The following is a 27,421-nucleotide window of genomic DNA, read 5'->3' as shown; positions in this document are numbered from 1 at the left end:
GTTTTGATAATATTTGAAATTCTTTGAGTTTTCACCATTTGATGTGAGGCAAGAAAGATAATACAAGTAATATAATAAACTAAAATAGATTGGAAATGCAAGAGAGCTGCAAAAGGTTCTTATTCACTTAAAAATATATACAATGCTCAAACATTCACAAGGCATACCCGAGATAGCTAGCTGGTTGTAAACATTAAGTTCTGGAAATTACCAGCAACATATAAATCTGGAAATGTAATCGATCTGCAGCTATAAATAATTTGTACACTCAAAAATGTATGCAAAATGCCTTGACTTTGCTGAGCACTCACAATGGATGAAATAGCAACCAATGAATGAAGGCGTTTCAACCTCTATGAAACACGTTTTGGCTGTATAGATAGCACGTGGCCCTGTAGATGCTTGCGCAGTCTGTATATTGTTGCTAAGAACAATGCTAATTGCAGCCACAAGTCTTTCTCTGAATATCCCTTCAATCAAGTGTGAAACCCTTGTGTTAATTTCACCAAATTGCCAAAGTACTGTAGCGTTTACCGTTCACGCCACTGTAGCAGCCAGCATAAATTTGAATTGCAAATGATTAACTCTTAATCTTCCACAATATTCTGATCTACAAACATATAATCTTGAAACCCTTGAATAATCTTTGTATATCTTCACCAATATGCTCAAATATGACCACTCTATGTAGCCAACCCTTAAAGCAATCTTCAGCTGATATTACACAACCTCAGTATGTTGACAATGAAGAGTACAGTGAAAAATGCTCAATAATCATCATATTTCCTCTTGGCAGCTTATATATTTCTTCATGAAGTAGACCCTCTCCCAAAAAGCCATTTTAAATCAAATTGCTTGAATTCATATTAATTGCACTTTATAATCATTAAAAATAATGCTTAGGAGTTGGCGCCCAATAAATTAATTATAAATTGGCCCCCTTTTAATGATAAATTGACCCCTCAACTTAAAGTGCAAATATAACATTATTTTATAATGTCTTTAATGATTATTTATTAATAAAGTATTACTTTATTAATAATTAGAATAACATAACTCCAAAAATACTCATGATTTCTTGATTCTATCTGAACCAGGGAGTCGACCACTGAATATCCATCTGCCTTACTAAAAATAGTAAGGCTCCCTCTCAATCATCCACTAACTTACTATATATAGTAAGTGTGTGAAACTAAATCAAACAAAGGCCAATTCTAAACCAAACTAAGTTCCAGAGAAGAGAACGCTCTACCAACTGTGCACTAGGACCCTCTAACCATCTACTTTAGCCTACGAGGGCCAAAATAATAGGCTAAACCATAAAAAATAGGAACGAGCTAAGAGGGGGCATTACAAATTTGTAAGTAGGGGGACCCCACAGGATGCCCCATACAAAATGGCTTCTTATGTGGTCTCTTTGGCAGGATCAAAGAAAAACAAGGTGTCAACTTCTTTGGTGGCAGAAGGTTGGGAAGTAGAATTGGCTCATGTTTCCCCACCCTACAGTCTTAATTCATTTTCTAGGGAAGATTATAGTCTTGACTCCTTTTCTAAGGAGGATCCAATGTCTTATGTTGATAAGTTGGTGGGGGCAAGATCTCCAAATATGGGCAGAGCTAGGGTTTTGGATGCTCCTTCAAAGGTTTCTTGTATAGAGAATGGTTTGGTGATGTTGGTCCGCGATGATCTGTTGGATGAAGTGATTGTAGGGATAACAATTGTCTCTTGTTGGTAAGTTCTTGTTTTTCAACCCAATATTGACCAAGTGAGGAAATGGGTAGGTGTTGTTTGCAAGTTAAAAGGTAGTGGTAATATCAACACTATGGCTAATGACCTTTTCTTATTTAGATTTGTGGTTCAAGAAGACTTGATTAAGGTGTTAACTAGAGGTCCTTGGGCCTTTGATAAAAAAATATAAGACTTTCCTCTATGTAAATGGAAGCTAAGGTTTGATCCATTAGTTGATCTTGGGCCAGTGGCTCCAACTTGGGTTCCCCTTTCAGAATTTCCTATGGAGTCTTTGAATTACCAATTTTTTTAGGGTATTGCAAACTTTTTTGGTCATTTAGTAGTTGTGGATAAAGTCACCCATCAGAAATCTAGGTTGGTTTTTGCTAGGATTCTTGTAAATGTGGCTATCAACATAGTTTTGCTAACTAGAATAACCCTAAAATCCCATTTTGGTTTATGGAATCAAACTATTAAGTATGAAAATGCAAGGGTTTTTGGTCAAATTTGTAAACAGATGGTCATTTGAGTGATAATTGCAAGAAATAGCTTAAGTTGAGAAACAAAAAGGCCAATGGTCAACAGATTCCAGATGTTGTCCATAAAGCTCTTGCTTTAGCAATGGATATGTTTAAACAAGCCAAGAATATGGAGGAGAATGGCCTATTTTTGGATCCACTTTTTTAATTCAAGAGAGAGTGAGGAGAAAGTAATGGAGAAATCTTCTAATGACTCCACTAAGGTGCAAGACAATGTTGAATTCTAGGGTAATCCACAGGAATTGCCCCACCATGGTTCCCTATCACTACAGGATGTGGGTAAGGAAGAAGTTTTTTTTTTTGAATTTCATATCGATTAGAAATAACTTGCTCATTTGAGCATTAACATGAGATGGAAGAAATTCCACTTTTAGATGTTCCTTTAGAGAATTGAACTTGAGTCTCTAAGAATGATAACCCAAAATTTCAACCAATTAAGCTTAACCCCTTGGACATAAGGAAGAAGTTTTAATAAAGGTATCTAAAGTTTTAAGTAAAGATCAAGAGAATGTCAAACATAGGAAAGATTTTCCAAAGAATACTCATTGCTACTCTCAGCTTGAAAAGGAAATAGTTATCATTGGTGAGGGTATAATTTCTCTTCTTTCCCCAAGTAGAGGAAATTTCTTGGAACATGGAAAAATCAAAATTGAAATCAAAGAAGTACAAAAAGTTGGAGATATATCTACTCTTCTTAATCTAGGTATCACAATTAAGATTAATAAATTGGAAAATATTGATCCTTTGTCTGATTCTCTAGAGGGTTTGAATGGATAACTTTAGGAATATCTCTTTGCTTGGGTTTGGGGCTCATGTTATTTGAACCACTCCTTTGAAGCTTGTGGATAGAAATTCGAAATAGGAATAGACTCAAGTTAATGGTAAAACTAAAAAGAAAAAAGTAGATGTTGGGAGGGGAAAGCAAACAAGGTAGACCTTTTTAGAGGGAAACCTAAGCTCGAGATGTACTTGTAATGTTGCCTTTGGAAAGAAAAAAACCCTGGATAGCCTCTTGGGGTCAAAATAAATACAAAAATAGATGTTTATGGGAAGGGATTTTGCCCCAACTGTTGTCAATAATTGGGTTGTACCAACTATTCTTTAATTCTTTCTGGTTTTTTTTTAATGGAGATCCCTTCATGGAATATTAGAGGATTGAATAGTTTTTTTAAACATCTTGTTAAGAGTTCTATTGTGGAGTTGAAAGCTGACATTCTCCTTATTCAAGAAACTAAGCTGTAGGATTCAACCTCTGCTCAACTATAAGAATATTTGGCCCTTAGCTAATTATTATGTTTACTCAGCTAAGGGGGCTTCTAGAGCTATTGCTACTCTATGGATCTTGCTATATTTAAGGTTGTTAAAGAGTCTCGCTACAAGAATAGTTTGATAGTTTCCCTTGAAGATATGAATAACTCTGTCAAATGGAATTCGGTTAATATTCATGCCTCTAATTCAAGAGCTACGAGAACATCTATGATATTCCTTGTCTTCTTTGATTTCTGTAAGACAAATGGAAAAATGAATGTTTGGATGATTTATTAGACAATATGGTTGATTTTGTTGATTTCCTTTCTTCAATCAGTCTTATAGATATTTAATTGTAAGGATCTATGCTCACTTGGTCTAATAGAAGACAAGGAACTAATCACATTCAAGTTTAGCTTGATAGGTTCCTAATTTCCCATGGTTAGAATATTCCTCCTAAACTTTCTTTGTTAGGGTTTCCTAGGATTGGCTCTTATCATAATGCTTCTTTACTCAAGTGGGATGGTGTTGCTCCTAATGATCCTTTTCCTTTTAGGTATGAAATTATATGTGGACCTGTCACCCTGAGTTCAAAGATCTTGTTAAAAGGTGGTGGAGCTTACCTTGCCATGGTACTCCATGTATTGTTTAGCTGAGAAGTTAATTGTTGTTAAAGAGAAAGTTTAAGGATAGAATAGAGTAAATTTTTGGAATGTCTTTCAATAAAAATAAGTCACTTTCAAAGATCTAAAAAAGATTCAAGGGAGAGTGGAGGAAGGGTGGATTGATATGAGAACTTGTGCAAAAGAGGGACTTGTGTGCTAAGTGTTGGGATTAAGGTTTCTCAACCTTAGAGTCCAAACATGTTTATCTAATTATTTATTTTATTTTACACCCACTTTGAAAGTCCTAAAGTTTAGGTGACTAGTGGTATAGGTTGCTATATTGGAACTATGACAAATTTCTATTACTATGGTGATGACTACTTTGGTTGAAGAGTCATGGGGAGTTAATTTTTGGTAGTTGGCATTTATGTTTTGAGTTCACTTTTGACAAGTGGTGTGAAGTAAGGAAGGTATATATCCATGGTCATGCTAATTTCTATGTTGTACTTACATTGTATTTGGCAAGGTGACCCTTATGGAAGAGATATGCATGTTGCATTGGAAGTTGCTATGTGCAACGGGTCATGGGTTTAGCAAGATGTTGTTTATGACACAACTTACCTCTTAAGCATTCAAGATGGTTTTGGAAACCATGGGCACATACCTTTAGTGTGGAGCTCTCTATATATGTTCATGCCTAAGTTGGTTTTGAGAGAGAGGTTGATTATTTTCTAAGGTGTTGTTATGTTGTCAGAATTTCTCTAGAATTCTCTGTTGATTGTAGCTACTTTTGAAGACCATTGACTCTATAGTGAACCTATCTTTCGTTTTTTTCTTAAAAAGGTTTTTCGACTATATTTAGTGTTGTAGTTTATTTGTTTAAATCCGAAATTTGTATGTGTTTATCTATTTGGTAACAGTTAAATGGTTTGTGAGAAATTTTTGCATCATCTCTCTCGTTAGATTTAGCATTTATAAGTGTTATTCCTCACTTTGCTTCCTTTCAATTGGTATCAGAGCTTGGCCAACTTTTTTTTTTATATTAAACAAAAACAAAACAAGGGTGTTGACCCTATACAAAGATAGGCCAAAAAGGCTCCTTACAATTGGTCAAGAATAGACCATTGACAACAAAGGCTAGAACGGACCACTTACAACACACTAGCAAAATAGCTCGCAACCCACATCAAGGGTAGGTAGAAAAATCACCCATAACTTGAGGAAGAGTTTGGGAAGAGGAGGAAGAACAATCTTTCCTCTATAGATGAACAATAATCTAGGCAATACTATCGTCTAGAACACCATCACAAAGGGGAGCAAGAGGGGAAGTCCCCTTAGTGAGATTGTCAGCACAAGGAGGAGAATGCTAACCAAGTAACATGTGATCCACCAAAGGCTGGAGAAAAACAAGAGCTACAAGTGGAGTATGGTCCACAAGGCTAGAGGGGGCCATACTAGTAGCAAGAAGAAAAGTAGAATCCATATGGCTAGAAGAGGCCACACCAATAGCAGAAGGAAAAACAACAACCTGGGAGGAATCATTAGCAACTTGTGAAGAGTCATCAAAGGAAGAATTGAAAGCCAGGACAATCAAGTGATCACGATTAATGTCCTTCCACAAAGTGGTAGTGCCTTTACAACATTAGAGAACAATTTGTGGCCAAGTGACTAGTAGAGAAGCAATGATGACATTCAAAGGGGAGGCCCTCATGATCCAATGATTGAGTCCATGGCCTCTCCCCAACCATGAGAACCACATCCCCAAGAAGAGGTATGGAGATTTCATTATCGATTAGAATGCGTGCAAAGGTAAAAAGACCCATGGAGGAGGTGGTATAATCAACCTTCAAAAAATGACTGATAGATTTGTCAATGGACTCAAAACAAGAGGGTGTGTTCAAGAAGTTGAGTCCACTTTTTGGCCAAAAAGTGGAAGTGTTTTTCTTGATTTTAAGAATTCATCACATTTGACCTAAAAATTTGAAACACTTAAAGATAAAATCTTGAAAAATAAGTCAGTAATGCAAAATGTAGTACATGAAGTCTACTTTCCATATATGTAATTTATTTAAATACCCAGATGATACAAATTGATTTTCAATAGGCGTGTCTAAAAAACACTATTTAAAAGTTAGTTTTTCAAGACCATACCATGCATGTGTATAACAATCATATTTTGACCTAAATAAAAGTATTTTTTGAATCCTCTTGGAAAAAGATCTATAAGACATTGAAGATTGGCAGATTTTCAGTAATATTGAACTACTGATGCTAGATGAGACAAAGTCACAAATGGAAACCAGTCCACCAATTCCATGTGTTTCAAGACTCTAGGAAAGTTTTACGGCTGTGGAACAGATGTTCCATTCCCGCGATAGTCAAATTTTCCAAAAAATATTTTTTGATTAGTATCGAAGACATGTTCTTCTTTGTATCCTTTAGCTCCCCTAAGTCTAGAAGTGATGCCACAAACATTGACAAAATATAAATATTAACCTATATCTCTATTCCATGCCCAAGAAATCATCACCCAAAACCCATTGAATTGCAAACAAGATAAGGCCATGATAGGTTTTAAAGGCATTGTAAATGTTTCTTTGAGATAATTCCCAAGAAAGCCATGTGGCATTAAGAGCATACCACATGTCTGGGGGTATCCATGGTGCCAAGACAACAAAACATAATAAGTCATACAAGAATGCAAATACATTGTTGTCCCAAAATGAATAGATGAAGTATCAAAGGAAGCACACAAAGGGTGTGTGGAGTTAATTTCAGGAATGTTGTATAATGAAATGTTAGACCTTCATCAAGTTAGTCCATGTCATCAATCTTCAATATATAGATGATTTCTGATATAGCCTTTCATGTTTGAGAGAAGAGAAAGCGTTGAATTAAGAAAAGAATTAAATTTCCAACCTTGTAAGTTTCTAGACTTTACTACATTGATTACTAATGTGGAGTCACCTTCAATCTCCACCTTGGATAACTTGAATTTAGAATAGGTTGCATAGCAAGGAGAGCTTGAAGTTCAACTTCATTATTAGTTCCAAGTTTAAGATGATTTGATGCATTAGATACAATTTCCCTTGAGCAATCATAGATGATGCATACAACCCTAAATTTCCTAGATTCCATTTAGAATCAATGTTAGAATTTAGTTTGTAGCACCCTATCTAAGGTGGTTGTCATTTTAACTTCCTTCGATTCTTCTTAGACTCAACTTCCCCAACCCCATTGTCTGGTGGGCCTTAAGCCCAACCATCTTCTAGACATAATATTGTCTCAAATCGAGACTTTGTTCTTTTGAGAGGCATTTCAATTAACTTTGTTGTTCACCAATTACACAATTTCCATTTCCACCTTGTTCAAAAAGGATAGTAACGGAAGCTTCTTATCTTGAAAAATTCTCATGTTGCTTGTTCCAGATTATCCACATGAGAATAGAAGGGCAAATAATCCGAAGGCAAGAAAATATTGTGTTCTTAAAAGGTATTTGCCAAGCTTTGAACATGCTTAGATTGTTATAAGGAAACATACCAATTAGCTCATATTTAGCACATAGTCATTCCAACACTCTTGTGAGAATCAAAACTGCAAAAAGAAATGATCAAAAGTCTCCTCGCAAGCCTTAAGTAGTGGACAACGGGAAGGTCCATGGAAACTGATCTTCCTAAATCTATCAACCATAAGAATTCTCTTATGTAATGCTACCTACACAAAAATAAAATCTTGGGGAGACACATTTTGTTCTAACAAAGATGGATGTGAATATCCATTTTTTCAATGTTGCAAGTGTAGTGTTGTAATTGATGTCAATCCAAGATATGACTGTTGATATAGTGCAATGTGTTGTCATTGATGATATGTGTTGTAGATATGGAGCATTAATGGAGAAATGTGTTGTGTTGTAGATATGGAGTAGTGTGTTATTGAATGTTCTTTCTTGGATGTCCAAAGGGGGAGATTGTTGCGATTGTGTAACAATGTGTTTAGATGATATGCTTCTAATGTTCATGCTTGGAAATCAAAATGTTCCTTATTGATAAATTGTTGTAATGAAATAGCTCAAGTATGTTGTGCCAGTTTTGGTGTCTTCTGCATTTGAAGATATGTTTTTGTGGTTTGTATGTCTCTCATTTTATGTCACAAATGTCAACACAATTATTTCTAGGGCATATAGAGTTAAGATAGTTTTGTTGCTTATTGGAATGGATCAAAGGAATGCTCCACACTTCTCTATATCTCAAATTTGGCTCTTGCAGTTCGGAAAACTTGCTCATATTATCTGTATATGTCTTCTCAAGTTTTAGATGTTTAGGTGTACCAAAACTTGTATATGTTGTTTGACATGCATGAAGTGATTAGTTTCAATATCTTTAGGTTTGCACTTGCTCAATTGAATGTATTAGTGTGAAAGAAGGGTACATGACTGATGTTGAAAATCATATCATGTTGTTATGAGCTCCACATTGTGGTTCTTAATCTTTCCTGAAGTATTTGTTGATTGGAGCGAATGTTTGTTGTTGGGTAATTAAGCATTAAGGTAAATTGTGTTAGCATCGGCAGTTAACCCATCGGTTGTCAGCAGTTGGCACCGGGTAACTGACCAGACTCCTTTATATTGTATATGTTTCCAATCTTTGGACATGCTATTGTAGTCGAACATATTGCTATCATTGTATGTACTAGCTTATTATGAATCAATAGAACACTTGTGAGTTCCATATATTCTGTGTACTTCTGTCATGTATGCAATGTCTTAACCTGACACCCTACGAGGAAAACATTTGGCATCATTGCCTAAGTAAAAACCTGGGAGTAACGGGGAAAAGGACGTACTACATGGAACACGGATAATGGGACAACCATTACCAGAAGGAACGAGTGACCCTGACAGAGAACCCAAAGAATTGTTCGAGGAGGAAAAGACACTCACGAAGGATTTCTCCTGCATCCTATAGGTGGCAATCGAAACACACGTACAGAGGGAAGCCACCGCCAAAGATGTCCCAGAAGATGTTGTGTGGAGTTCTCTTGGAGTAAGCCCCGTTGTGAATCAGTTGATGAGTGAACTGCCTAACCTTTTGGCACAAGGATTTTTGGCTCTCCAGAACCGATGGGAAGACATCTACCGAGAGAACCGACGATAGCAAATTCTACGGGAATTTAGGGAGCGCCAAGAAGATGAGCACAATACATGAACTCTGACGGTTAGAGAGAATAAATAAGAACACCCCCATTGTAATGAGTATGTCAGTGACATACATTATGTACGAGGGATGAAGTAATAAATTTTTTTTTTGTTTTGTGTACATGGTGTGTGCTTGCTATGTACGGAAGTGATTTATACCCAATATACTAAATAAGGACAAAAATAAAAAGATACAAAGTGACGAAGGGGAAGTGGCACAAAGAGCATTGAATCTTAGACAACAGATAGAACGAAGGCGTAGGCTAAGGCAGCTTGCCGACGGACGACCGGTCGAGGGGTTGCTCGAAGGGAACCCAGGAGGTGTCACGGAGGTTACGGAGGCAGAGATAGACGAAGAGAATTACACTATCGTAGGGTTGCCCGAAGGGAACCTAGAAGAAGTCACAGAGGGTGTCGAAGGAGAACTCTACAGTTTGCCAGAATACCACCGTAGGGTAAGAAGTTGTGAAGAGTTGGTGGAACAAACAAGGTGAAGTCTAAACCTGATCAACGCTACCAGAGACCTACTAAAGAACTTGTCCATTTCGGAGGACAACTGGAGGGAGACAACCAACCGGAGGGAGACGACCGAAGGTGACGGTATGGCCAAAAGTGTCGGGGGAGCACAAGGGTATCGTACGGGAGGCAATTTGTTCAGTTTGGGGTCAGCAACCTTCTCTGGAGGACCCACGAGTGGAGGGTCAGGTGCAGGAGGCAGAGGCGACGGATCACCAAGTACAAGCACACAAGGCATCGGAGGAGCGAGACCCAACGGTGGGATGGCAAGTAAACAAAAATTGCCAAAGTTCACAGGGGACGACAAGGAAGACCCCGTACGACACTGTCGTACATGTGAAACTATTTGGTCTGCCAACCGCCAATGGAGTGACGAACGAGGATGACTGGCTACAACAGTTCCCAACCACGTTATGCAGAGTTGTCGTAGATTGGTACTCTGATGTTGACAAGCAAAAAGTGGCCACATGGGCCAATCTACAGAAGGAATTCAAGGAGGAGTTTCAGTTGCTCTGTGATGACAATGAAATCGTAGCCGAGATATACAATACCAAACAAGGTACCAAGGAGGTAGTACGGGCATACATTCGGAGGCTGAAAGAATTGCTCGGTAAAATGGAAAGCCAACCGGCAGATGGATTGAAGAAACGATGGTCCATTGAAGGGTTGAAATCCTCCCTATGGAAGAAGATGAAAATTGTACCCCCGACATCATATGATGACGCCTATAAGAGGGCGATGGACCTGGAGAGCGAACACAAAACATCATAGAAGAAGAAAAGTAATAAATCCTCGTCCGACGATGATGAAGACTCTGTCGGGGAAAGCAACAGCGGTGGTGAATCGAGTAAAAAGGTGCACGCGCTCCAAAAGGATATGGAGCGAATGTTGAAGGAATTCAAAGCCATGAAGGGGAATACAAGTAAGATTGAAGAAAATGACGTGTGGTGTACAGAGTGTAGGAGTGACAGACACACCAAGGGGTCCTGCCCCAAGAAGGCTTTCTGCGACATTTGTCAGATTGTCGGGCATTTGACAAAGGAATGTCCCTACAATATGAAAACCAAGAGCCAACAAGTTCTCTTCACACAAGAGCAGCCGGTCGCAAACCGCCAACAATAATGCATCATCTAGCGGATACCAGACCAACCGACGAGGGGGGAAGACCAATAATAACAATAATAATAGGAGCCGGATCCAATATGATGCGAAGGGACGGTCAATGATCCAGTGTCAAGCCTGCAATCAATGGGGCCACTTTACCAGGGAATGCACCTCAGAAGAAATTCCACAAAAACTATGCAAATGGTGTGGCCCTGGAGACCACGATGATGGAACTTGCCCAAAGTCTGGAGTGAACCTGCTCAACATTGACAAGATGGAGGAATGGGTATTGGCAATCACACGATCACAGGAAAAGAAGGCCACATACCCGGACCCTCGCATGGAGAAGCAGCAGGCGTTGGAGGCGAAGGCTGAAGTGGCGAAGGAAATGTTGGCACAAGGGAACACTCAAGAAGCGGCAAGTACTTCCTGCTCTGAGGTTGAGGAAAATATCTTGAATCAAATGTTGCAGATTGAAGTACCTGTGAAGATGAAGGACCTCCTGGAAACGATGTTGCAATTACGTCCGACACTCCTACGTATGGTGCAAGTAACTCCACAGAGTCGGATGACCCGAAATATGGATGTTCTTGGTGGAACACCAACAGATCCATTGGTTCTAACACTATACAGTGGTCGGAACCCAACGGTGGTAGAAATGGGAATCCTTGGCACCATTTTGACTGACACCATTGTCGACAGCGGGTTGGGAGTGAATGTGCTTCCGGAAGAAACCTGGAAGAAGCTTGGCAAGCCGACATTGTGGTCGTCAACCTTCAACTTGCTGAGAGCGGATCAACATGGTATCAAACCTCTTGGAACGCTCATGGCACAACAAGTGACCATTGGGACACAACCATTTATCCTCAACTTCGTGGTGATTCTGCTCGCAAAGAAAGGATACAATGCCATTCTCGGCAGAGGGTGGTTGGTGGCAGCCATAGCAAATCACAACTAGAAGCGTAACACGCTGTCCATGGAGAAAGTCAAGCGAAAATTCATTATCGACCTGAAAACACAACTCGTGAGTGAAGAACTCGAGTCAGAATCGGAATCAAACGGCGAGGGCGGAGTTGACGAAGGAAAGTACAGAAGGAAACCAAATGAGGAAGGCGTCTTGGGAATCCAAGGATGTTCGGAAGATGAGACCGATTCCCTTAATGGGCTCTTCCATTGGCAAATGGAAGACTACGAGTTGCTGTATGGGTGCAACATGTTGCAGGTTGACGAGGAGTCAGACGAAAATGAATTTCCGCCAGCGTACGGGGAATACACGGAAGGGGATGCTCCTGTCAATGAGGCACCAGCACATAGGTTTGACATGATGAAACCAATCCGGTATGAAGAGTCCATAAAACCTACAAACCTCGGCACGGAAGCAGAGTCAAGGAACATCTTGGTTGGCAACGACTGGAATACAGTCCTGAAAGCCACCACGTTTAAAATATTCATGGAATACAAGGATGTATTCGCCTAGACATACAATGACCTCAAAGGGGTGCCGCCAGAACTGTGCGTACACCAAATTCCACTCGTACCTGGGGTCATACCTGTACGGAAGAGGCTATATAGAATGAGTAAAAACTACGCTACGAGAGTGAATGATGAAATCGAGCGTATGATCGAAGCCAGGATTATTTTTAAAGTACAGACCAGCAAGTGGGTGTCATCCATAGTGATATCCCTTAAAAAGGAGGCAAACCAGATCCGAATCTGTGTGGATTTCAGATGCCTTAACGTGGTCACCATAAAGGACCCGTTTCCAATACCATTTATGGATAGCATCTTGGAGGAAGTGGCCGATCATGAAATTTATTCATTTATGGATGGATTTTTTGGGTATAACCAGATATCCATTGCCGACGAGGACAAATTAAAAATGACCTTCGTAGTGGAAGATGACGTGTACGCGTATAACCAAATTTCGTTCGGGTTATGCAACGCGCCAATGACATTCCAGTCGATAATCCTTCACATATTTGACAAGATGTCAGTAGGGAACTTCAAGGCGTTCCTTGATGACTGGTCCATCTACAGTAACCAGGATGCACATCTGGCCGCACTTGGCGAATGCATGGAGAGATGCAGGCAAGCTGACCTAGCACTCAATCCCAAAAAATGCAGATTCATGGTGCCTCAAGGGAAGTTGTTAGGACACATAGCGTGTAAGGCTGGACTCAAGACTAACCCGAACAAGGTTCAGGTGATAGTGGAAATGGAAGCATCGACAGATGTCACGGGAGTCAAATCCTTCCTAGGACACATAGGGTATTACAAGCGGTTTATAAAAAAAATTTGCTCAAGTATCCTGCCCAATGGACAAGCTGACGAGGAGAGGTGAATGATACGCATGGGGGACGGCTCAGGAAGAAGCCTTCCAAGAACTGAAGTCACGGTTGGTAGGTGCACCAATCCTGACATATCCGAATTGGGACAAAGAGTTCCACGTACACCTCGACGCATCAAATTTTGCCATAGGGGCCACACTGCCGCAGGTTGGCGATCACGAGCTAGATCACCTAGTATACTTCACGAGTAGACTCCTATCAAAGGCAGAAAAAAACTATAGTACGACAGAGAGGGAAGCCCTGGGGATGGTGTACTTCGTCCAGAAGTTTAGACATTACTTACTGGCCACGTCGTTCACATTCTATGTGGACCACCAGGCGTTAATGTACTTGGTGAATATGCCAATCATTTAGGGGCGAATCAATCGATGGTTGCTGCTGCTGCAGGAGTTTACATTCAACATTATTGTATAACCTAGGAAAAGCCATGTGATAGCCGACCAACTATCTAGAATCAAGTCAGGGGAACCAACGGAGGGAGTAAATGAAGACTTCCCAGATGCCCACTTATTTCACATTGTCATTCTTCCTGCCTGGTACACAAGCATCGGGGAATATCTGTCAATGTCACAATTCCCTAGAGAGATGCCACCAAGGGAGCGAAGGAAGCTTGTACTAAGGAGTAAGACGTTTCAACTCATTAATGGCCTTTTGTATAAAATGGGACCTGACTAGGTCCTACGACAATGTGTCCTGGAGGAAGAAATTCAAGGTGTTTTACGGGAAGCACATGAAGGCTCAGCAAGAGGGCACATGGGGCCCAACACCACGGCCTGAAAAGTTCTATTGGCAGGGCTATGGTGGTCAACACTGCACAATGACGCCCGGGAGTGGGTGACAAGTTGTGACAAGTGCCAACGGGCGGGGAGGCCGCTGAAGAGAGATTTTATGCCCCTCAACCCGTCCAATGCCCAGGAACTGTTTGAACAATGGGGGTTATATTTCATCGGACCTTTGAAGGCAATTCGAACCCGACAGTGCAGATACATCATGGTGGCCACAGTTTACTTGACCAAGTGGGTCGAGGCACAGGCTCTGCCAGACAATTCAGTTGTCAGTACGGCAAGGTTTATCTATGAACAAATCATTACACGGTATGGGATTCCAATCCAATTGACGAGTGACTGGGGAGGACATTTTGTCAATCACATAATCTGGTTGCTCACGACGGAGTTCAAGATATTCCAATCCTTATCAAGCCCCTACTATCCTCGGGCGAACAGGCAAGCCGAGGCGACAAACAAAATAATCGTCTCTGTGATTTACAAGTCTTGCAGAGTGGAGAAGGAAGATTGGGAGGAACGCTTACCATTGGTATTGTGGGCATACTAGACGACGTATAACGTCACCACAAGACAGACCCCCTTCTAGTTAATGTTCGGATAGGAAGCGGTGGTGCTAGTGGAATTCATGGTGTCGAGTCTTCGAATCGCCATTGACAACAAACTAGGTGATATGGAGAGTCTCCGAAACCAGTTGTACACCTTGAACAAATTGGATGAGCAACGAATGATGGCTCAGTGGGCGACAGAGACGACACAACAGAGGTGGAAAATGTGGCACAACAAACACCTGCAAAGAATGCAGTTTACTCCCGGACAGCTTGTGCTGAAGTTTAATGGATGCAATGAAATAAAGCCTGGCAAGTTCAAGGTAAAGTGGTTGGGTCCATTTAAGGTTTGTGAAGTTGGTGCGAACGGAGCCATTAAACTGTGGACGCTTGACGACAAGGAAATACCTGATGCAGTCAATGGCTCGAAATTAAAGGTGTACTAGGAGCGACGGGAACGCCCAGACCGTGGAAATTGAAAAAATTTGAATAAAAAACAAAACGTTTTTGATATTTCTTTTACAAGCAATGTTTTTAATTTTGGAAAATATTAAAATGGGACTTATTCAGTGGAGACATGAAGGAAAATAAAATGCGGCATACATTAGAAATGACAAAATAACAGTCTTAATTCCGTACGGACTAGGGCTAGTGAGAAGGAAATTTCCGTACAGAAAGCATTGCCAAGTCGACGGAAAGCATTGCCAAGTCGACGGAAAGCATTGCCAAGTCGACGGAAAGCATTGCCAGGTCGATGGAATTCCTTATTTTTGTACGGTGATCCTTAGTATGGAATCACTTGTTAGTACGAAATTACTAGTTTTAGTACAGAATTACTTGTTAGTACAGAACAATTCCGTACGAAGTTGCAGAAGGACACTGTACAGACTCAGGCATTTTAGTACAGAACAATTCCCTACAGTTCCATATGGACACAAGCACCGGGAAAGAGAAAAAGTCATACAATTTCGTACGGTCATTGGTGTCAAAAGAAGGCAAAAGGGCAAATTAGTCGATCCACAGGGAAAGAGAAAGGTCCGTACGGTTTTGAATTGATAGATGTTTTGATTACCAGGTGCATATTTCGTACACCATTTCATCCAGCACTATACATGAGGAGCGGAATCGACCATAGTACGTGAGCATAATCAAGGAAAGAAGTTGAAACATCCTAAAACTATACAAGAGAAAAATGTGCCACATTGTACACACTAAGGCAGTCGTACAACCATACCGGAATTGGCGAAAAAGACAGTTAGGACACTGGGAATAGTTAGCATTTGAACCCCATCCAGGAAACAAAATTCAGTCGATGGAGTAGGCAACTAGGAGGTTGAAGAAATTAGATTGGCGAAGGAGGCTACAGGAATCCTAGAGAGGACAACACAGAAAGGATTCAATGGGTGACCAACAGGATGCGAGTTGTGGGAAGGTCGTGGTGCAGGATGCACGCACGCACAAAGTCACACCAGACACTGTGACGTATGAGGGACTAACTGGCAGTACATGTAGACAATGGTGGGAAATGGCCCTAACCCCAGCCGACATTGAGGTCAAAGTAGCCCTTGCCAAAGCACGCGTCCATGACGCAATACAAATGCCCATCTTTTCTATTAAGGAATTTGAACCATGTTTGCACACTATGATCAAAACCTATGATCCAGAGTTGCATACGTCATCATTTAAGTTTCAACATACAGATATCATAGTTTCTTTCAATCCAGATGATTTTGAGAGGGTTTTTGGCATCCCAGATAAAGGGAGAAAGATTGACAAAAATGCAATTGTTAAAAGAAATGTGTCGGGATGACTTGACGACAGCCGACTGGGCAAGGATTCTAGCACGGTAGGGCAAAGGGTTAAAGAAAACAATCCTGAAACCTGGCATCTGGCAGTGATTGCTCTATTTGATGCAGAGTCGATTAACTGGCGCACATAGAGCGTCGAATGCAGCGGTACCTATGATTGCACTGATGCAGGGCCTGAAGAAAGGTACGGTATATGATTGGGTGAGTTTGTTATCGGATAGAGCCCACGATATCCTAATGTTGAAGCAAAAAAAATTCTACATGTCGTACCATGCCATCGAGTTGTTTTTGGACTCCGTATGAGTACAGGTACCAGCCAAACTGAGAGGGTGGCGACCACGAGACTACATTGATTCCTTACAACCAGCTATTTTCTATTGGACAGAGTTGGATGCACTCATGGCTGGTGGAGAGGGTCAGACCAGCAAGAAGAGAAGAAGGCAGGTCCTGGTGGTGGTGTCGGCCAGTGACACTGATTCAGGCCAAGCAGAGAGTAGTGCAGATGAGAGTGTGGAGTCCGAGGAGACATCGAGGTGTTCCGGAGGGGATAGTACTTTCCGACTCTCGAAGTTGGCCGAAGTAGAGGTGGAGACAGGGACCCCTGGTACAGAAGAGGGCGACTGTGCAGTGTCTTTTGGCTAGGTACCACGTGGAACCTGCGGGCTGCTAGCAGGGGGTGTGGCATGACCTCCAGGAGAGGGGGTTCGGGCAGCGCAGTTGTTATTCACACCAACATTCCTGCACGTGGATGGGGAATTGACACCACTTTCCTCGTCTAGGGTGACGACGAGAGTCCTTCCTGGGATGGCCATTCTAGCATTTGGGCAGATGCATCCTTGTCCTATAATGCAAACACCTGCAGTGACCACCACTCCTTGTATTCCAGTGTGCTCACCTATCATGGAACAAGAAATAGGGACGAAAGGCATGGGGCAGGCAAAGGACAGTGGGGAAGCAGTGGAGGACACAGACACATGGTTGGACTGGTATGCCGCCCCACCCATAGTTCTGATAGGGCCACCACCTGCTACACCTTGGCATCCTACACAGGTAGAGGTAGTCAAGCTGGTGGAGCATCCTGCAGAGTTGGTTTTGCCCACTAATGGCAAGGAGGAGATACCTTCACAAATGGGCCTTCAGGACGAAGGTGTAGGGAGGACCCAGCCTACTGCCGTACCACAATGTTTTGTTAAAATGGAGGGGGCAGTTCAGCAGTTGGTAGCCTCCACAGTTGAGGAATCCATGGTTCAGCCAGCCTTGGAGAGCCTACATAAGTTTGCTACTATGGGGGTAGGAGAGGCATTCCAGAGGTGCTTTGAGGCACGGGGATGGCCGACCATAGACCTACCTGAGATGAGAGCAGAGTGGCAGTGTTAGGAGGTGGTCGAAGAGAGTCGGGTGCAAACTTTGGTGAGACAGATTGAGCAGGTTGTGCAGGATGGCTATTACCGACTTCGAGAGGCTTAGATCCAGGCAGATAGAGCTGCGGAGATGGCCGCTCGCATCCCATCGTTGGAGACGGAGTTGGCCCAACAACAGGCCCGAGCCAGCCGTGCAAAGGAGGTTCTGGACACGATGAAGAGAGAATTGAGCTCTGTGAGAGTAGCACTGGCGGCTGAGTTAGAGATGAGGACCATAGCAGAGACCCGCGTTACCAGCCTTGTGGCAGAGTTGGAGGCGAAGCAAAAGGAGCTCATGGAGGCTATATTCAGGGTGATGCGATCACGGGAGCACCAGTTGGTGGCCGAGCGAGACCTTGCTTATCGAACTGATCAGGTGATGCAGTTGCAGGCGCAGTTGGCTTCGACATTAGCGACCCCTTCTTCTTTAGGGACGCCCTCTTGCCCTCCCCAGTGATTTATTGTTTTGGGTTTCAATTTTGCTTGTACATCATTCCCATTTTGGTTGTTTGTCGTCCAGAGATGATATTTCTTTTTAGGGGGGATGATGTTGTTGGGTAATTAAGCATTAAGATAAATTGTGTTAGCATCGACAGTTAACCCGTCGGTTGTCGGCAATTGGCACCGGGTAACTAACCATACTCCTTTATATTGTATCTATTTTCAGTCTTTGGACATGCTATTGTAGTCGAACATATTGCTATCATTGTATGTACTGGCTTATTATGAATCAATAGAACACTTGTGAGTTCCATATATTCTATGTATTTTTGTCATGTATGCAATGTCTTAACCTGACACCCTACAGGGAAAACAATGTTTTGAAGGATAAATAGTTGTTTGGCTAACCTAAGTTATTTTTGCCAATGCTTTTGTGGTTTGTTCCAACATGGAGTGTGTGATAAGGTGATTTTTGTTTGGTTTATCTTATTCCTTGGTCTTCATTTACTTCCCTTCCATCACAAAAGTGTTTGGGGTCAACCTTCTTGGGGGATGCATATTTCATACTTGCACGTTTCATCTCAAATGACTTGGAGTATGTGCACCACCTTTTCAATGTTCTTCCAAGCATTGAGGTGTGTTCTAAAGTTGAATTAGGTCTTGTTTATCCTTCGGATTTGGCCATAGTACTCTTCTTTGCATGGATGTTTTTGGGTTGACCTCTTTGGTCGATGTACATTTCATTTTCATATGCTTCATCTTGCCCAACTTGGAGATTTTTTTTATGCTTATAGAGGATATAAATGGAAGATCAAATCATTGCAAAGTGTGTGTTTGCATGTGGCAATTGTGAAAAATGTGCAAAAAAGCTTAATGCATATTGAAAGTAGTGAGCTAAAGGTATCTACATTCACATAAGTCCAAAAGTATGCTGGAGGTAATAAGTCGAAGATAGTTGATGGTACAAAAGTGTTACGATGGAAATTCATCAATCATTTATGATATTTTGAGGTTGTAGGATCTTTTGTAAGTGTTTTATTTCTCAATGAGTAGTGAACTTCCTTTGGTTGTAGTCATAAAACGACGATTTAGGGAGTTGTAGCTTCCTTGAGTTGTAGCCCTAAAAAAAATTTGTAATCTTGTTTTATTATTGTGAGGCTAGATTTGGACAATAGCTCCAAGCACATTGCTCAATGTGGCTTTTCACTTGTTGGGTTTTCCACATAAATCTAGTGTCTTCATGTGTAATGGTGTTAAATGTTTTGTTCATTTTATTTTTCATTGTAGTTGATCTAATTTAAGAAGTATTTAGTTTTCAGTGGTGTTGAAGGGTTTGAGATTTGATTGAATATTGATTCAACCCCCCACTCTCTTAGTATTTCGACGTGTCTAACAATTGGTATCAAAGACAAGTTCCTTGAAAGAATCCTAATAGCTTGAGGAAGATCTGAGATGGCACAAAAAAGATCTCATAAGGCACCTTTATTTGATAAACAAACTACACTTTCTGGCAAGTAAGGATGTGTAATGCCCCTCCAGTGTGCTCTTTTGCATTCTTCCTTCTTGATGTAGATTCAACCATGTGTGTATGATTGTGCCATTTGGATTTTGGATGTAAATATCTCTATGGTGTTTTGATCTTATTTTGGATGCTTCATTTGTTGTAGTGTATGACATTGAGTGCAGATCTTTTGCTTGGTTTGATAAATGATTTGTAATTGTTTTGGACCTGTGATGTGTTGGATTGCCTTACGATGATTTGTGATTATGTAGTTGCATTGAGATGTGTGATGATCTATTGTGTCTTTGATGATCGTGATGGACTAATGTAGTTATTTATAACTATCATATGAGAGATGTCAGTATTATTGATGATTTGACTAATGATTGGAATGAAGTGATGTTAATTTGGTTGGTTGATTTAAAAAGTAACAAATCATAAACATTAAATCCTTATTGATATAATTGATGATATTCATGTTAGATTTAGTTGGTTCTTATGATGATGACGATGTTACAATGATGACCCCATTCGAGGAATGGTAATATGTTTATCGATGCAATGGAAGAATATTGATGTTGTTTAATAATATATATAGATGAGATTATTATCATTGATGTTTAATTGATGACTAGATGTGAAATGGATGATATTGCATCATTTGAATTATTAGAATGCATGCAATGTTAAAATCTTCTTCCAATTATTTTAATTACTTTGATTATATACGTGTGTATGTGTGTGCGTGTGAGAGAGAGAAGGTACACTTTATGTGTGATTTTTTTAGTGGCTACAAGTACAAGGCATCAACTCCACCTGACTACACAGGTCTGATCGTGCTCATATCCTTGACGATGGTTATAGGAGATAGCACATTAGCCATCAATGTCTCCATATCATTGAATGATTTTATATTTGGGGATCTTTTGGGAATCAATTGGCTTTATTTGTCCAATTTGATTTTTTATATTTTTTATATTCTTGCTTAAAAAAGTAAGTTTATATTTGCATTTTGGAGTTAATTTTTAGCACTTAGTCTATTTTTCATGATTTTTGTTTCCAAACCCTACATGTGAAAATCAGATTTTTGATTGTGGGAGATTGGAATTTTGTGGGTAGAAGCTCATTTGTCATGTTGATGAACTCTTTGGGCCATCCAATTTTTGTGGCATCTCTTGGTGTGTTTGGCTTTCATTTTTATTTTGAAAATTTCATCAAGTTGAAGGCATGTTTCTTGTTATTTACCATTTACTCTCAATTTGAATGTTTGATTCTTGTTGCAATTAGTTTATAAATGTATTTAAAATAATTATACATTTTGATTTGGCATTTTAATAGGTTATTTAAATTTATTGTTTAAATCTTGAACACTACGGTTGATATGGGGAAACTCTGCCCAAATTTTTATGGATGGATGAAATGTGATTTTTATTGCATTTTTGGAGTGTTCTTTAATTATAGATCACTAGGTTTTCTCAAATTTTTGACTGGTTGAGTTTGAATTTTCAAGCTCTTTGGAGGTCCATCAATTGTGAATGACTTCCATGAATGGTTTTAGTCCAAAATGCGATTTTATAAAAATTGGAATTTGTGGTTTTAAATAAGATTTTATTTTGTAGAGTTATAATATTATTTTATTTTATTTTATTATTGGATTGATTCGGATTTGTTCTCTTGGCATTATGGCCATTTGAGTATATTGTGAATTCTATGAATATGGCAATGTAAATATGATAATTTGATGTGCATTGAGAATTGTTGCACTCAATTGATGAAGTAATTGTCTTGTATATTGGTATATACATCATTTGGTTCATGTTTTGGATTTCTTGAGCCTAAGGTAAGTAATAGGGCCAATGATGAAAGTGGTGTCCAATGGAGGCCGAGACACAAAGGGGCCACCAAGGTAACTTGTTCAACATTTTGGTAAGCAAGTGAAAACATTAATTAAAACTTGGGTTAGGATACAAATTAAATAAGATTATATGGATGCCCCTCTCATTCCTTGTGTGCTTGTATAGATTACGAATGAGTTGGAAAGGCTTGGTTGTCTGTGGACCATTGATCTAGCAAGATCAAGTCTCCTCGTCTGTATGAGAGGACTACTTGATTCTGTGTGAGCAATCCCTTCAAGATACATGATAACACACCCTGCTCTTTTTATCTATGTATCTAGCCTTGTAGATGTGATTAGAGTCATATGGAATTATTATTACCGAGCAATTGGGTTATCTTGTTATGATATATGCCTTATGGCAAGTTTGATGTTGAGCTTGATGGTGCCTTCTTGACTTCATTGTTGCCGATTGAGGATTCTTTCTCTCCTTTCATATTACTTATTGTTTCTCAGACACCTATTCTTATTTGATTGTTTCTCTATGTTGCAAGTGATGTATTTTTAGTGTTTCAATCTTGTTGTGGCATTATGACTCTTACATTTTTTATATGCTTCATGTTGAGTGTTGCTCAATGTTTGCCTATATGAGCTTATTTCTCCCCATTGCATATGTGTATTGTTCTTTAGGTTGTGTGACTATTTCCATGAACACTATGAGGTGGACCTAAGGGTTCCACACGATCAGGTGGCATTGCCAACCAACATTGGAGATTGGAGGAATTGGATTGTGAGTGTCTTGAAGAGTTCTTCCTCCTTCCTTAACACTGGTTCTTCTCTTTCTTTCATTCTTGCAAAGTTGTAATCATGGTATTATTGTATCAAACATTTTAGTCATTGATGATATGTATATGGAACACTCCATGAGGAGATTGATGTAATTGGATGTAATGAATTGTTGTATCTTTATGTGGACCAGTGTTGGAATTGGCCACAAGCATGATCTTGTATGTTTATCATTCATGTTATACAATGTGGTTATCATAGGAACATTTCCATTGATGCTTTAAAATTAACATAGATGCATCTCTCATAGTGTTGGAGGTTGTTTTAGTCATCTCTTAGTTGATGTCAAGTTTCTTGGCTAGTTTTAGATGTGTTGCTAAGGTAGCGATGTAAGGGAACCTTAGAGGCAACTTGAGTAACCCGTTGAAGTTTGAGAGTTTGGTCTATTAAACACACTATAGGACTGAGAAGGGGGGTGAATCAGTCCAAGACTTTAAACACTTAAATACTAATCTTCAAACTTTAGACCACAAGCATATAATCTTAGCAATAACAAATTATGAAAGTGTAATGTCCGCCAAAATACCCTGGAGAAATAATCTAAAATCTACTAGTAAATGGAGATACATTTTTTTTAAACATCCATTACTTCTATGCTATCACTAATCATACATTAATACAACATTATCTATTTACAAGATCACATATACCAACATGAACATATCCATAGAACTATATTACGCAAGCGTAATAATTCAATTAAATCATCAACACATCTCCAAGTAAACTCTTACAAACATAACCATTCTGTAGGGTATCTCAACGTCACTACTTAACATAATTCTAACATATCACTTATCCGTCTAGAACATCATATCTTATTATTCAACTAGTCACTTACTTTCCATACAACCAAGATAAATGTTAACACATATGCATACTCCTTTACATTATATTTTCTTAGATTCATTTTAACATACCAACCAAATGTTCCTAATATCCATCTTGATTCGTTAATAACTTAATGCATCATGAATCTAAATGCATTTATCCTTCTCCTACATATGGAACTAGATGATCTCCTTAAGCACAACCATTACACAACTCTTCAATAATTCTAACCATATTCATATGCAAGATTATAATAGCAAGAACTTATTTACTTCCAAATAGGATACCATGCTACTAAACAATTTCAAGAATCATATTTATTACTATAAACAAAATCTAATCATTCAATCCCCTAAATCAAAATAGTGTCTCAATCCCAACATATTGAACATTTCTTTGACATGAACCAAATAATAATACATCATCTTATTACAAGGTCAAAGTTTCTACATCTTTAAGGCCTAACACACAAGAGTACATAGAATAAGCACATAGTCTCTATTGCTACATCACATCCTAATGCTTAATATTATAAGTTATGTAAGTACATAATCTTACTTTCTTTTATCATAATGCATCATAGATCTATTTAACAATTTCACCTAGATAATTCCTATTTACTTAGATAAGAATTATAACAACAATTACTATTCTTTCCATCTTTCATTCCATAGGATTACACATCACAAATCCATTTCACAAATTCAAATTTAACACAAATACATATATGCTAGCTCATTTCTTTTTCCACATAGAACTCATAATATCATATTACAGAATGAATATCCAATACAACAAGAATAATCAATGAACTCTTCTCCTAATCCACCACATCATATCCTATCTCAATTTCATCTAGAATACATGAAGATACATAATACAAAGATACATAATCTCCTTTAAATATACAAATCATCTTGATACAATGTTTCCTTATTCCAAGTACATAGAAATCAACTCCAAGAGAAAATCCACATAATGAAGAATCCAAGAATCCAATTCATACACGCTTGCATCCAAGAAGAACATCCCAATAGAAGAAGGCATTCAACCACCTGACCATGTGGAACCAAATAGGAACCACCCCCCATGGTAGGAGATGACGTGGGGTTCCAACTCACATTCAAGACCTAGGCTGACACCTGACTACCAAGGGACTCAACTTGACATCCACATGACAACATCAAGAATCAAAGATCAAATCACAACACGAGGCTGAAACATTAAACAATAAACCCCCAGAGGCATAGGTAACAACAACGAAGGCATATGGATAATGGATATATGTAGGAAGAGTGTCATCACATGCTATCCTCACAAAAGAAGGGGCCAAGCCTCACCCTAATAGACATGTGGAACCTTCTCAACTTTGGATTCATTCAAGGGAGATAGGTTTACCGCTCCAATGGTATTCCCGAGAAATGCTCAAGGGCAATGAGGTGGGGCACCAAAATCAAGTATTATCTTGTTTAGTGAATTCCTAGCTACCCAAACCCACTAATTAATTATTAAGATTATCACTTGCAATTACAAGAAAATTGTTCACATGGTTCCAACAAGTCTATGTCCCCTCCTAGAGGCTTAATGCTCAAGACTTTGGTCCACACATGCAAGAGACCACTCTCCCAATCATGGACCATAACCATAGGGTAAAACAAACATCCAAGGAACATAATAAAACATCATGAAGGCTTCACAATGATACAAAAACAATCATAACATACTGAGAACAACTGATCACAAAAGAGTACATAAAGTCATTAACATGATAGGAGCCTTCACCAAATCAATACAAAGAAAGAGCCAATCATGAATACAATCCAAGGATGAAACCAAATCCTCTACAGTGAGGCAAAACATATCCCACTGGAGTCATATAATCAATCCTCAACAACAAGGAATTCTCCCTCTCACCAAAGCAACACATCGTATATGAAACACCTCAACGGTAAGGCATGAATCCTCTTACTGGAGCACAAGAAAAATCATGAATGATCAAGATACATCACAGAAAACTCTGAGAATGTCAATACAATATGCACATGCCTATGGAGAAATCACAAAACCCAAAAGGACGCTTAAACAAGCTAAAAACACTTTGTAGGACCTCTGAAACAGTCTAGCACTTTTGGTTTGCGGAGTAGCACCCCTGGTATGTAGGGTAGTGTTTTTGGTATGTACCATGGAATTTTTGGACCCTTCCATAGCGTTCTGGGTGCATTTGACAACGTTTTGGGTGCATTGGTTAGCTTCCTCAGTTTAGGACTTAGCTTTCTCAGTTTAGGGTCCATCCCTCTAGGAGCATGCCCCAGCTCTCTTGGAGAATTCCCTATAGCTTCTGGTTCATTCCCCAACATTCCTACTCCATTTGATAGCATTCTAGGATGATACTATGGTGTTTTTGGAAAGAGAGCCAAAAATCAAGCAAAATGAACACATAAGGCTAAGGTACTTGCTCAAGACTGCTCAGGCATCATTTCTAGCACACAAATTCAACTCAAAGGGATTTGAATACTCAAAATTAGAAGAGGGAACTCACAAACACAATCTTAGACTCTTTGACAGAAAACTGCATATGAAAAACTCTCTCTCACAGTGCTCTATATAACACTTAGAAGGCATAGTATCTAGGGGAGATGAAATAACACTACAATAACCACACTAAGACAATACAAAAAGCTTACAAGAATTTAAAGTAGATTCAAAACTCTGCTTTTGCACTCCAAATGTGAAATCACAGAGAGTTGTAGTAACTCTCGACAACAACAGAGAGATCAAATCTCAAAATTTGACTTTGAAACAAAGGGGATTCAAGAAATGCAACACAAGGAAATGTATAACTCCAGAAACCAATTCAATATCTTTCCAAATCACAAGAAAATGAAAACACAACATTCACAGGAAGGAGACAGGAAAACACTTCCAACAAGAGCTTTTCAAAACTTGAAATTTTCAACTGTGAATTCCTTTTCCCAAATTCCTTTTTAAATCAAATCAAATTCCTTCAATTCCCAAATCCAAATTTCCCCAAAAAAATTCAATAAGACACATCAAACAATCTGTGTACATTCACAGAGAAAACATTTGCATTTTTTTCAAAATTAAAATTTGCTATAAAAGAAGGACCAACTTGCAAACACAATCCAAACAAGGTTGAAATTTGATGAAGAGCAATCCACAAGAAAATCTAATCCTTCAAGCAATTCCTCAATCCAATTCAAAAACCACTTCCAAAATTTGCCAGATGATTAACCCGACAACATTCACAAGAAAAGCTAATTAAATAAAATTTAAAACTCAAAACTTTAGAAATATTTGAACAATCAGAAAATTCCAAGAAACAATATATTTTACCTAACATGTATAGTTTCGAGGAGTATATTATTGATTAATATAATTTACTTACCTATTCAAAAATAGTCAATCACATAAAAGGGTTGGTAAACTTTATAACATATTCAATTACTGATAAATAATAATTGTACAAACATATTAAATAATAAATCATCACCCAATAATCATCAAATAAAGGAAATAAATGAATAAAGCTATATAAATAGGAATTCTCAAATAAAATATAAAATCAATAAATCAAAACTCAATTAAGGGTGCATGAGTAGCCGAGTTGGTGTGAAGGCGAGTCATGAGGCGTAGTGTTAGGCTAATGATCCTAGTGCTACGCATCAACTTCGGTTCGATTCACCCTGGTTACCATAAACCCTTTGAAAAAACGTGATGTCGCTTTGAGTTGCTCCGTGGGCTAGGGTTTCTTCTTCCCTTGGTCGAGAGGCGCGAAGATGGGCGTCTATAGCGAAGGGGGGTAGGTTTCAATCCTGTCTGGGTGTGGAGTCAGCAGGCAGATCTATAGTGGCTCTAAACCAAGATCGATTCGCTTCTCGAGATGAAGGTTTTCGTCAGGATTATGGTTTTCATTCCCATGCTCGGCTCATTCCAAAGAGTGCTCGATGGGTGGGGGGAAGTGTTAGGTGAGTGTTGGTTCAGAGGGATTATTGTCAACCGTCGGGAGGTGTGTCTCACAGCACAGGTAACCTGACCCTTGCTACTACGTCTTTGGTCCCCATGGCCAAATCTGCTTCCGTTATTCTGTCGGAGGAGGTTGAGAAGGAATTTGTGCATAATGAAGTGGT

The 27,421-nt window shown here is 39.3% G+C and overlaps 2 protein-coding genes across 3 annotated transcripts in view; both read left to right on the top strand.

Annotated features, from left to right (window-relative positions):
* Positions 1-22,416, top strand: part of LOC131029680 (PGR5-like protein 1B, chloroplastic) — a 262,324-nt gene extending 239,908 nt beyond the window's left edge. Inside the window, exon 12 of one of the 2 annotated variants that reach the window (XR_009358888.1) lies at positions 22,287-22,416. The gene's annotated coding sequence lies outside the window, so the exon portion shown is untranslated. The remainder of the gene's footprint in view (positions 1-22,286) is intronic. The other variant, XR_009102808.2, reaches the window with a different exon arrangement.
* On the top strand, positions 14,693-15,058 carry LOC131858397 (uncharacterized). Its single transcript, XM_059211629.1, has one exon. It carries the CDS (start codon positions 14,693-14,695, stop codon positions 15,056-15,058), a length of 366 nt encoding a protein of 121 aa, XP_059067612.1.
* Positions 22,417-27,421: the final 5,005 nt, after the last annotated feature.

This window comes from Cryptomeria japonica, chromosome 9 (assembly GCF_030272615.1).
Source record: "Cryptomeria japonica chromosome 9, Sugi_1.0, whole genome shotgun sequence".
Taxonomy (NCBI): Eukaryota; Viridiplantae; Streptophyta; class Pinopsida; order Cupressales; family Cupressaceae; genus Cryptomeria; species Cryptomeria japonica.
The sequence above is the reverse complement of the archived record's forward strand: the minus strand, read 5'-3'. Positions and strand labels throughout refer to the sequence as shown.